A 12,856-nucleotide genomic window follows, 5' to 3' on the forward strand; every position below is an offset into this window, starting at 1 on the left:
AACACCGTGATTGGTGAGGTTGCTAGAGTACATGATAATAAATTATATTCTATAATTAGCAGTGCATAATTAATGCATGCATGCTCATGTTTATGTAAGCAGACAAAATAAAAAATCAATACATAAGTGATCTCTATGGAAAACCATCTGGGACAAAAATGCGCTGTGCTGCTTTAGAAGGCAAGCACGTCATTCTGAAATGCCTTGCTTAAACAACACCCAGCTTCCTGACAATGTTGTGTAGTGTCTCTTATATAGACTGTATATCAAAGCTTGAAGTGAATGTATATTTTGTAGCATTTTGCTACCCAAAACTCTTAATTTGCTACTAGTTTTTTTATGCAGTAGTACGGTGTCCATATTAGGATATCTTCAAACATCAGGCAAAGGGGGTCATTATGTGCTCCCTCCTCTGAAACTCACCCCTCCCTCCACATAACGTTTGAGCTGAAAAAATATATATATAATAATAATAAGAAGAAGAAGAAGTTAATTTCTTCAAAATTGTACAGCATTTAAAAATGCAGTGAAAAGGCTGGTTGCAAGCATACATATTTATGATTTTTTTTGTTTTTTTAAATCGCTGTCTTTGTGTGTGTATGATTTGTTAGTTACCGAAATCTCAGTAAACAATTGAAGAGAGATAAGAGGATCATTTTGTACGACTTAATTTGCACCGATGAAACATAACCTGGTTAACCATACTGGTGGCATATCAAATGCTTAGATGACAGATATGGTTGCATTGTAGAACATAAGGCTAAAACAAAATACATTTCGACAAGGAATTGCATTAGTACCGAATAAGACCATTTTGCTACCTACTTTCCAGGCAGATAACAAATCCTCACTACTGCCTTAAAAAGTTAACTTCTAGCCCTGCTGTATGTATGTATATATGTGTATATATATATATATATATATATATATATATATACACTATGTATATATATGTGTGTGTGTATATGTGTATATGTGTATATATATATATATATATATATATATATATATATATATATATATATATATATAGCTGCCACTTTGTTACGTGGAATTGAATAAACGAGAACCAAAACGTTGAGTTTTTTCCCCCTTTCATTTTACAACGCCATTTCCACGTTTGTTTTATTTGAAGTGTTAGTTAAATTTCAGTTTTCGTTTGCTTGTGTTATTAGTTCATGAAAATTTGTCTATGGCCACTGTTTACTGTGAAGAAACAGCAATGGCAAGGAATGGGAAAAATAAAATAAAATAAAATGCGTTGTGAACTTTATGTACTATTTCAGGAATAAACAAAACGTTTAACTTGAACTGCTATTTGGCATCCTTTGTTTTGTAGTTAATTCACTGGGGTAAAGTAAGGCCTACAAAACTTGCTCTACTCCTAGGATATTTTTCTATTTTAACGTGTTACATATTGTAAGGTCTTGCTCTAAAACAGCACACACAGTGCCACATCCACGCCCCCTGCCACTATGAGGTCTCTGCCTGCGTTCAGAGCAATATAATGGCTATTATTACTTTTTGAAAAACTATCAAATATTCAAACTAATATTTAAATTATGAGCGAATATCCGAACATGAAAATCCTGTGTTTGTCCCAGCAAGAAATAATAAGTGTGACATATGAACTAACTGCCGGTGTGAATACTAAGAACTTCCAATTCTGAAACAAATAAAAACTTACCAATATAAATACAATTAACTTTTTTAGTGAAAAACGTGGAACAAAGGCACAAAATATATACCCCTGATCAAAAATATGTATTTGTTTACTCAAAATGGGCTAACAGTGTAGTTGATATTCAAGAAGGAAGCAGAAAATGAAATCAAAGGGGAATTATTTTTAAAAACACAAATGTAATGATCGTACACGCTTCAGTTTAACACGAGGGGTAGTACTTCACTTCCTCTAACCATCAATATTGTTCTGTTCTCCAGACAGCAATACAAAAATACACTTCAGCTGCTGATCAAGTTCTCACACCTTACATACTGTAACTTTTAGACTACATTTTGATCACTTTAAAACTTTAGTGTGTGTGCATTTGTGGTGATTAAGAAACATCCTGGCATCTTGTTTTGGAATTAGGCAGGCAGAATCTTTGTACTTGAAGCACCACCAAAAACATCTTTACTGTATTCAGTATTTTATTATGCCTGCATCCAGTCTGTGGAGTATTACAATGAAAATGTACAGAAAAACTGTACTAGTGGACGACAAGTTTCCATCTTTGCCAATAACATACATTTGTACTAGGGCTGTCACGATTAAATCGAAAATCTATTTTTCAATCGATTCCAATCCTCATTATACATTGATATAAATACCGGATAATACCGGTGTCATAGGAAATAAGTTGACCGGGAAATAAGTTGATCGCACAAGCGCAGCAAGGCAAAAGTAGACAAAAGTAGACAAAAGTAAGGTGAGGCTACATTTTGATTAAAGGGGAGGTTCACTGCATGGCTTTTTATTTTTATCTGGCCGTTTTATTTACTAGACTGTGTATGTTGGTGCGTGTTCGTGCCACTGTCTTTTCATATGAACTTTAAAATGTGATCGATGACTGTTTCTATAGTAAACTGTTTTAAACCTCTGTCTTTTTAAGTTTCTATAACATTGATGTCAATATGATGTAGTTTATGTGTGATCACGGCGATTTATTTATATATTAAATGATTTTACACGTCAAAATGTTGTCAATCTTTAATCAATTAAAATGTTTCAGTAATATAATGACATGCTGCATCCATAATATTATTAGCAGGGCAAGTCGTATTTTATACATTTTAATATTAGTATAGCTGTAACCTTACTACAGTTCAGGCGTAGGCCTACCACTGCTAGTTTAAAAAAAAAAAAGTATATACAGTACACTACACTGAATCTGCTGGATTCCTCCCTCTCCTTCACTCCTTCGACTTCTGTCTCTCTCCGTCCCCTCCTACCCACAAAGCTGGCCGTCAACTGGACCTCACCTTCTCCAGGGCCTGCTGCCCCTCCACTCTCTCTGTCACCCCCCTGGACCTCTCTGATCACTATTTCATCTCTTTTTCTCTTTCTCTCTCCCCTCTCCCTGCTCCTCCTACCCCCACTATCACATCTCGCCGTAATCTCCGCTCTCTCTCCCCCTCTGTCCTTGCCTCCACTGCTCTCTCTCACCTCCCTCCTATTGACTCCTTTTCACAACTCTCCGTAGACTCTGCTACCTCTACCCTCTTCTCCTCACTCACCTCCTCCCTCTGTCCCCTCACCTCCCGACCTGCTCGCCCCTCCCCTCCCCATCCCTGGCTCTCCTCTGCGCTCCGCTCGGCAAGAATCACACAGCGATCTGCTGAAAAGAAATGGAAGAGAACCAAACTCCCTGCTGCTCTAGACCTTTACCGCACTCTCCTCTCCTCCTTCTCCTCTGCTAAATGTGCTTATTTCCATTCTGTAATCCAAGCCTCCACTAACAACCCACGTAAACTATTCTCTACCTTCTCCTCCTGCTCCAACCCCTACACCCACTACATCCCTTACTTACTCGCCCTCCTTCTCCACCTTCTTGCCCCTCTCAGACTCTGACCTCTCCTCCCTGCTCCAGGGTCACAAACCCACCACGTGTGCCTTGGACCCCCTCCCCACTCACCTCTTTCAAGCTGCTGCTCCTGCTCTACTCCCCTTCATCTCCTCCCTCCTCAACACCTCTCTACTTTCTGGTATCTTTCCCTCTGCCTTTAAAAAAGCCTCTATCACTCCCCTCCTCAAAAAACCTACCCTCGACCCCACCTCCCTCCAGAGCTACTGTCCTGTCTCCCTCCTACCCTTCCTCTCCAAAACCCTCGAGCGGACTGTACACCGCCAGCTCTCTGCTTTCCTGTCCAACCACTCTCTGCTTAACCCTCTCCAATCTGGCTTCCGCTCTGCTCACTCCACTGAAACCGCCCTCCTGTCTGTCATCAACTCACTTAAGTGTGCCCGAGCTGCCTCTCTCTCCTCTGTCCTAATTCTCCTCGACCTCTCTGCTGCCTTTGACACTGTTGATCACTCTATTCTACTATCATCTCTTGCTGACCTGGGGATCTCTGGCACCGCTCTGGCCTGGTTCTCCTCCTACCTCTCCAACCGCACTTACCAGGTAACCTGGCGTGGAGCAACCTCCACACCTTACCCTCTCTTAACTGGAGTCCCCCAAGGGTCAGTCTTGGGTCCTCTCCTGTTCTCTCTCTACACCCGCTCCCTGGGCCCCCTCATCGCATCCTATGGTTTCTCATACCATTTCTATGCTGATGATGCTCAGATTTTCCTTTCCTTCCCCATCTCTGACTCCACCATCTCCTCCCGTATCTCTACCTGTCTGTCTGCTATTTCCTCCTGGATGAACTCGCATCACCTCAAACTCAACCTCTCTAAATCTGACCTCCTTTTCTTTCCCTCCTCCTCCTCCCACTCCTCTGATCTCTCTATCTCTGTTCCTCTGGAATCTACCACACTCTCTCCCTCTTCCTCCGCGAAGAACCTTGGAGTCACCCTGGACCCCTGCCTCTCTTATTCCCAGCACATCTCCACTCTGGCACGCACTTGCCGATTCTTCCTGAGCAACATCCGAAGAATCCGACCCTTCCTCACCAACTATGCTACCCAGCTCCTGGTCCAGGCCCTGGTACTCTCCTGCCTAGACTACTGCAACTCCCTCCTGGCTGGCCTCCCTGCGTCCGCCACCCGTCCGCTCCAGCTCATCCAGAACTCTGCTGCCCGCCTGGTGTTCTCTCTGCCTCGCTTCACCCACGCTACTCCACTACTCCGCTCGCTCCACTGGCTCCCGATCACCGCTCGCATCCAGTTGAAGACTCTTGTACTAGCCTACAGATGCCTTGACCAGACTGCACCCAGCTACCTCCAGACCCTCATCTCTCCCTACACCCCCACTCGACCTCTCCGCTCCGCCTGCACTAGAAGACTAGCTCTACCTCCGCTACGCTCCCCTGCCTCCAGAGCCCGCTCCTTCTCCACCCTTGCTCCGCAGTGGTGGAATGACCTTCCTACAGATGTCAGGACTGCCCAGTCCCTGACCACATTCCGGCACCTCCTTAAGACTCACCTCTTCAAAGAGCACCTGTAGAACTCCTCTGTTTGTATCCTGGGACACTATCACCCTTCATGTAAATGTGCTTTATTTTGCTCTTATCTGCCCCCTATTTTACTGCATTTAATCCTGTACTTCAGAATACTGTAATCTGCCAAATGTTTAACCTGTAGTACTTTGTATTTAATCATATCCTGATGTAACTATCACTATTTAATCATATCCTGATGTAACTATCACTATTATCTGCTGTATTATTGAATTGTGGTTTGTCACACTTGTAATTTGCTTGAACAAAAGTTATTGTATTTCTTGCTCTTATTGTATTACTTGTATTGTAACACTTGAAATGTATTTGCTTACGATTGTAAGTCGCCCTGGATAAGGGCGTCTGCTAAGAAATAAATAATAATAACTTCACATACAATTGTATATTTAAAAAAAGGATATAGGTTTAGGGTTGTGGTTTTTAAATTGGTAGTGTGAAGAAAATTAACCACAAATAGCCAGCCAAAAGTTTTTTTTAGAAAGGATATGTGTATATCTACATGATTTTAAATCGTGATAATTCACTTTAATTCAATATACTGTATCTCTTTCTCTTATTAGTTGTTGCACTACAGGGATTTACCATTTTAAAATGATGCTGATATACAGTAGCCTAAATATACTGTATGATCTCTCTCACAACACAAAATCTTGGTTGGTATTGAACTACAGGTATTTACCACGGTTTAGCAAAGACGTTAACTGTTTAGTTTTTAATTAATTAATGTATTGTTTCTACCCAAACTTGTAATTGAAATACATGCACTATGATAACCAGTCTCCTGTTCATTTTCTGTCCTAATTATACGAAGTACTGTGTGTAAAAATAAATGAAAGAACAAATATAAAATAATAATACTGTATAAGCAACATTTTTCAAGTACATCATGTGCACCATGGCCTAGATAGTAATCGCAGCATGGAGGTTAATTTTTTCCATGATTGAAACTCATGCTTTACCTTTTGGACAATCGCTCACATACCTGCTGTCCATACTGTAGTGCTTCCCAAAACAAAAACACCTCTAGAAATGCAAAATAATGTTAATATGCAACACATTTTCCTAGTTAACATTGTTACACAAACAGAAATACACAATCAGAAATGTACAATCATACAATTCATTTTAAATTATTTATTTGCTGCTAATATATATTACAGCGATATTCACATTCCCTTATCTAGCGTAATACTGTCGAAATATATCCGATCTACATGTTAATGTAAATTATACATACAAAAGTCATTTTAAATTATACATTTTTGTTAGGCTAATATATTGGATCTAAAGTGATATTCACATCATTTTATCCGATCTACTGATTGATATAAATTATACTTACAAAATTAATTTAAAATTATTTATTGTTCATTAATATATCCGATCAACTTATTTCCTGGCTCGATCTACTTATTTCCTAGCCTAGGCTCATTTACATTAGAAACAATGGAACCTCCCCTTTAAATTCTAGAGCTTGATCAACTTATTTCCTGGGACACCGGTTTGTATTCGTGTCTAGTTTATATAGAATAAATATTTTAGTAACACTCCTGTAGTATGTTAAACTTGCTTTATGCTTGATGCGAACGTTGTGTTTTTTGTTTTTTTTTCTCCTGATGCTACCAAGGCGTAATTACCCCTCACATTCAATTACTGGGCACAAGCTTTTACTTAACAGTAATAATATTAAAGTAATCACATCGGGGGGAGAGGTACGGACCAAAATGTACATGGGCGGTACAATCATCGATATTTATTCAAACGACTATATTTTGCGTGCTCAATTAATCGATTGCTATTTTGAGTCTTAACTGACAACCTTAATTTGTATAAAGACTTTAGGAGGTACATTTCTCTGCCTTCTGTGTTTTTCTACAGTCTGCTTTACAGTTTATCAGAGAGAAATAAGAGATCTAAAACAGACTGAATGAAGTTACAGAATACCTTGTAGCAAAACAGAGCAAATGCTTAATAATGCTTAATGCTTAATAAACTAACACCCTTGTGATAAAAAAGTTCTGGAGGGCACTGTGGTTAATTGCGGTCAATTGCTGATTTATGCACTATGGAGATGCTGAAAACTACAATGGCCAAGAAAGTGACTGGTATATTGGAATATGATACAGTAGTCTCCACGTATAGGAACACCTCCTAAGGGAACATCCTTGTGGTGAAACTTATTTTTCCCCATTGTAAATGCTCCAGCTAAAAGAACAGGGACTTCGATTAAAAGAACCCCTTCTTGGCACCGATAGCGATTCGTTCACAACGGATACAATACCGTTTTGTAACCTCATAACTCATTATCATCAAACTTCAATTAAAATGGTTTATTCAGTCTTTTCAAAAGAGACTTGTCATCACGAGAGCGTCTTGAGGCACAGATTGGTTTATGAAATCTTTCCAGAACTACCGTTCTATCATTGACTCGTTTTTTATTCTGATTTCCATTAGTGCACCTCATCACTACAAAATGGCATAAACAAACGGCGAAATGCACCACTGTTTCTCTTGCTACAAAAAGTTGGAAATTGTTCGAGCTCTTGAAAAAAAAGTCTCCTAACAATTTGGTGTTTCCTGTTCTGATGAGTTGCTTCACCATTCTGTTAAATAATGTGCATGCCTTGTTTGTTGCTGCTGCATTTAACATGTATAAGGGTGCTGTGTTAATTTAGTTTGACAGTTAGTATATTAACGTTAGTTTGTCAGTTACTTTATTAATATTATAGTTTTAACATACACTTGCCTATTGCTTTTCTTTTACTTATTCAGTTCATTTCATATGTTGATGCATGCGCGTCATGACAAGTAATACATTTATTGATCCATCATATTGTGTCTGGTGCTAACTGCATCTTAGAGAACATTTCGCTTGCTTCCCGAGGGATGTTCTCTTAGCAGAAGACTACTGCTAAATGATATTGCTAACTGAACCATGTAGGTCATTTAAGATGGTGGTAGAGCTATAAAGATTGTCACTCAAACTGGGGCTATTTGATACACAATGGTGATACAATATATTAAAGCAAATGTATATTTAACATGCACACTTAACTGGGGTTTACTTAACACTTAAAATAAATCTTGCACGCAGTAATGATGTTCGAGTGTTTCTGATTCTCATTACATGAGAGTAGCTGTTATTTCCTTCATGTTAATATTGTACTCGGCTTTCGCCAAGATACAATTTAATCCCTGAAAGGACATTTCTACTATATCACGTTTCTTATGTAATTTATTAAATTAAGCAGCACAGCCTGTATTTTAAGAACGTTCTGTACTGCAGGACTGGGGTAGAATTTTTATAATTATGTTTTGGTTTTATACCGTGGGACACAGGAAATCTCTTTTTTTCAATGCAACATAGGATATAAAGCGTAAACAAGTCACAATTTGACGATGTGTTTTTGCTAGTACCATTTCATATTTGACAACTGAGAGCAAACTGTTTTTACGGCTTATGGTGTCTGGATGCGTAAACAAATTAAGGCACATAAATCAGAAAACAAACTACGTTCTCTTTGCTGACTGGCGGTACAATAAATATTGTTGTAATACATATATCATGAGCTCTCTTCAAAACCAGTATAAAAAAGGCCAGTGACGCGGATTGTTTCAAACCAATTACCTGCAACACTGTTTCCAGGGCGTCTAAATTAGTTGATTTAACACTCAAAATGAACTCTTCTAAAACAACATCGTCTTCAGTGAAAGAAAAGTGTTATTGTAACAAACCGTTACAAATGCTAATTGCATAGACAAGACATGTACCAGCTAAAACATGCTAACATTAGCCACTATATATAGTGTAGTTTAATACCTTGGATAATATATATTTTTTTATTTTATTTTTAATAACCTTTGGTGTTAACAAAAAAAGATACACAAAACTCAAACACATTAAATCGTTTTGTGTACGTTTTTTTTTATTATAGTTTTGTTTTATTTTTATATTTGCAATACCACCATTTTTCTGTTTAGCGGTAATACGTAGTGTTTACTGCTGCATGAGGAAGTAATGTCTGGATCATGTTGTTCAACGACTCCTGCCTAAAAGCAGCAAAGTTACTATGAGAACGACTTACACATCAGTAAACGGGGAAGCAAATAATACGGGTAAATACAAGGATCTGTGTTCAAATTTTGACATTGTTAAACTAAACGCTATTTCCACAACACAGTTTTGCGTCCCCCACTCTCCAGACTGCGTGGATGTACACTGCGGTTGTCTCACTGACGCCCATCATGAGAGCTGCGCCCCTCTGTACCAGAACTGCAAACACTGCCTGAGATATGAGATCTAGCTCTCCAGCTGCAAGCACTGTATGAGCGTACATTACAAGCCACTCACTCAAAACACTATACCCCCACCTTTGTTTTTTGTATTTGTTACCTTTTATACGACCCCTCTTTAACTTACATCATTGTCAACGCGCTTGTAATTAAGCAGTGTTATTGTGTTTATCAACGATTTTTTTTTTTTTTTTTCACACAGGACCAATAACACTAACCACTTTCCAGCTCCCCCTATCGCCTCCTCTCTCTGTGTCTCGTTCTGACTTACCTCTGGTGAGATCGAGCGGTACGTTTTCCTCCCCGCTGTCATTCCTCCCTGTCAAACACAAACAACACGGAGACTATTAACACGAACAAACACAAATTCAAGTGCCTTAGAATTAAAAGTTGCGAAGTCCGAGGGAACCAAGGCCCTGAAGTTGAAGGAAAGGTTTCTGCTTTACCTCGCATCCTAAGGCTCCGGATCGGACGGCCGCGGATGCTGACCGCCATGTTTGCAGGGACATTCACAACACCGGAAACCTCGAGGAGTATCGCGAGAATGGCGGGGATGTCGCTATGCCGCGCTGCTGCCAATGAACAAGAAGAGTGAGTAGATTGTGTCTCCCTGTCTGTTTGAGGACGGTGTGCAGCAGGCTCTAGTGACATCCCGTGGAGAAAGATGATGCTGTCGTGTGAAAATGCATGGCAAACAGTCAGCATCACCAAAACATGTTTCTTTGAAGTTATGAAGTTATGACTGTTCGGAAAGTTTTTCATCCAGATTTAAAATTACCTGGATAATTCCAAGTAAATATATAAACCCCTATGTTAAATAAATAACAGTTGACTATTCTACATATTACTATAACAATACACAATATGCCAACAATCCATATGGCCGGACAGTCCCGCGTCCCGATGCATTGGAAGAAAATCCAGATATTTATCGTTCTTCAGAGTTAGTCTAGGGATTTTGCTCTCGCGCCGCACTGTTTTTATTTTATTTTATTTTATTTTATTCTCTCTTTAGCTGCTGCTGGCCCTCGTGCCTGCCTGGGATTGTGTTCACACGACCATATCTCAGTTTATTGACATATATCATATCCAGCCATATTGGAGAAGCGTATTGTTTCCTCACTGCTGCAACAATATGATTTGATGTGTATGATTTTGAATATAATGTTGGAGCCAATGGAACGTGAAGGACTGGAGCTACACCCTTCATTTTCGTACAGCCTTTGTTGATCGTGTGAATCGTAATGTTGAAGGTTCTGAGATACATTATATATTAATTACAGTCGGGTCCAGCAAATGAAAATGGCATCTATCAATGCAAAAAAAAAAAAAAGTCATTTAACAGTGACTGGAGTGAAAAATATGTCCCGCTCCACAGTTTCCAAATGTTGGCAAGTATGCACTATGCATTTCAGTTTAGAGCTTGTAAAAAAACATTCTACATTCTCTGAACTCAGACAACAGCCAACGACCCCAAACATTTTTAAAGTGAAAAGTCACATCAAAACAGAATAATGTTTTGACTGGGCTGCTGTACTTACTGTACATTCTAAGGATTTGGGAAGATTCTTCTTTATGCTGTCTAATGGGTACATTCGTTGAAATAGTCTCAAATGAAGGATGCTTTCTGTTAAAATTAATGATGGGGTTCATTATGGGCTGCTTGCTGAATCAAAAGTAGCCTTCAGGAAATAGACACCAGTAAAAAAAAAGTAAATATACCTCCAGTTGTGTGATATTAGCCTAGTCCGACGAGGAACATCGATAGTGTAATTTAGTTTTTCCTGAATATAGAAGAGGAGATGGGTATTACCAGCATCCTATGAATCATCTGATACAGCACCAAATAATTTCTGGGAGTCTGGTCTCTTAAAGCAGGTGCTGGAACATTGTCACCCATAAAGTACGCTGTCGAGTGTTTTGAAGCAAAAGGAAAATGCACGTTTCCTGAGACGTATAAAGTTTGGACCATAGAGTATCTGAAGCAAAGGTAAAGGCACATTTCTTTGAATATTTTATCTTGCCTTGGCACTTAAAAGATGTTTGTGTGTGTACTGCAATCCTGGTTATGTAAAGAAGGAGCTGTATGGTTTTATCACATTATTGCCTGTGTGTTTTTCAATAGTCTGAACCATAAACAACCATGTGAAAGAACACTAGGGTTCCAACCCTGAGGTACACAAAACCAGAACATCGGAACGGAAGGATTGCTATTAAAAGTTAAACTGAAAATCCTATAGTCATCCAATAAATAGTATTGATAATATTACTGTTACAGAATTGACAACCAATTAATATTGTGTGTCTATTGCAGTTATATTATCTTGATTTATTTAACTTGTGCCCAACTTACAGAACTGGCATTATGGTGTTGCTGTATACTCTACATGGATGTGGAAGCATTAAAAACAGGATGAGATTAAAAACAATGATATTTTAGTGTTGCGGGAAGGCATATGAAATCCCAGGACACCTTCCTCAAAATCCAGGGATGATCCAGGGAAAAGAGGAATAGCTGGCAAACCTAAAGAACACCCTACCCAAAAATCTTTACAAAATGTGACTGTGACATTTCAGCAACCTTAAAGTAATTGTAGCTAACAAAATAAATAATAAAAAAAAAACCTTACACTTCTTTTAGTTACACAGGTCTCAAATATGCAGTTTTTAAAGACATACATGTTATAGCAAACATGTATTTTCATTTTAAAATAGGATATCTTTTACTACTCTAGGTTAAAGAAATCTCTGTTACTGCTTTGTTTCCTTGGTCATTTTACCCCAGCATGTTACTGGCTGAAAGCTTATCAGTTAACAAGGGAAGCAATTGATTGGTTATTGACAGGAAATAAGCTAGTGAAGGGGTGGGGACAATGTCATCTTCTAGGTGAAATGACCCAGGAAGCACAAGACGGTCTAAAAGCATGGCTTGCAGCATCGATTTCTTTAACCTAGAATAGTACCAGATTAAAAGCTCTAAAACCACGACTGCAGACGAGCCTGCCTATTTTGCATAGCGGTTAAGCAGAGCTGCCAGTTCGCGTCCAGCCTCCAACCTGTTACACCTGTCCAGTATCAGAGGCTATCTGTAGGCTTGGTATGTAAGTCATTGGATCCCCAGGCCATAGAGCAGAGGTAATTATCATCCCATCTGCACTATATTCAGACATGTGCTCATCATTAGTTTGATATGTTCTCTTGTTCTATGATTTGTTACTACTTACACTCTCCCAAAACTATAACCATCCAATTAGTTTGCACACAAACCTCTGCAATATTTTCTGTTGCCTAGCTGTCCCCATGGCAGATGTGTCGTCCCTTTATTTCTTGGTTCAAACTGGGCTGAAAACTAACTAGTTTGTTTATACACAATTTTGGTCACCCAGTCTCAGCAAGTAAGAATCCAACGACTACACTATAGGTACTGGTCGATATTTGCCGT

At 39.0% G+C, this 12,856-nt stretch overlaps 1 protein-coding gene across 2 annotated transcripts in view; it reads right to left on the reverse strand.

Moving 5' to 3' along the window:
- LOC117420950 (rapamycin-insensitive companion of mTOR-like) overlaps positions 1–10,069 on the reverse strand; it is a 72,986-nt gene extending 62,917 nt beyond the window's left edge. Inside the window, exons 1-2 of one of the 2 annotated variants that reach the window (XM_034034751.3) lie at positions 9,861–10,069; positions 9,686–9,733 (exon numbers count right to left, since the gene is read on the reverse strand). In XM_034034751.3, coding sequence (XP_033890642.2) covers positions 9,686–9,733; positions 9,861–10,065 — 253 coding nt within the window. In that variant the 5' untranslated portion in view covers positions 10,066–10,069. The remainder of the gene's footprint in view (positions 1–9,685; positions 9,734–9,860) is intronic. The other variant, XM_034034753.3, reaches the window with a different exon arrangement.
- Positions 10,070–12,856: the final 2,787 nt, after the last annotated feature.

Source organism: Acipenser ruthenus, chromosome 1, assembly GCF_902713425.1.
Source record: "Acipenser ruthenus chromosome 1, fAciRut3.2 maternal haplotype, whole genome shotgun sequence".
NCBI lineage: Eukaryota > Metazoa > Chordata > Actinopteri > Acipenseriformes > Acipenseridae > Acipenser > Acipenser ruthenus.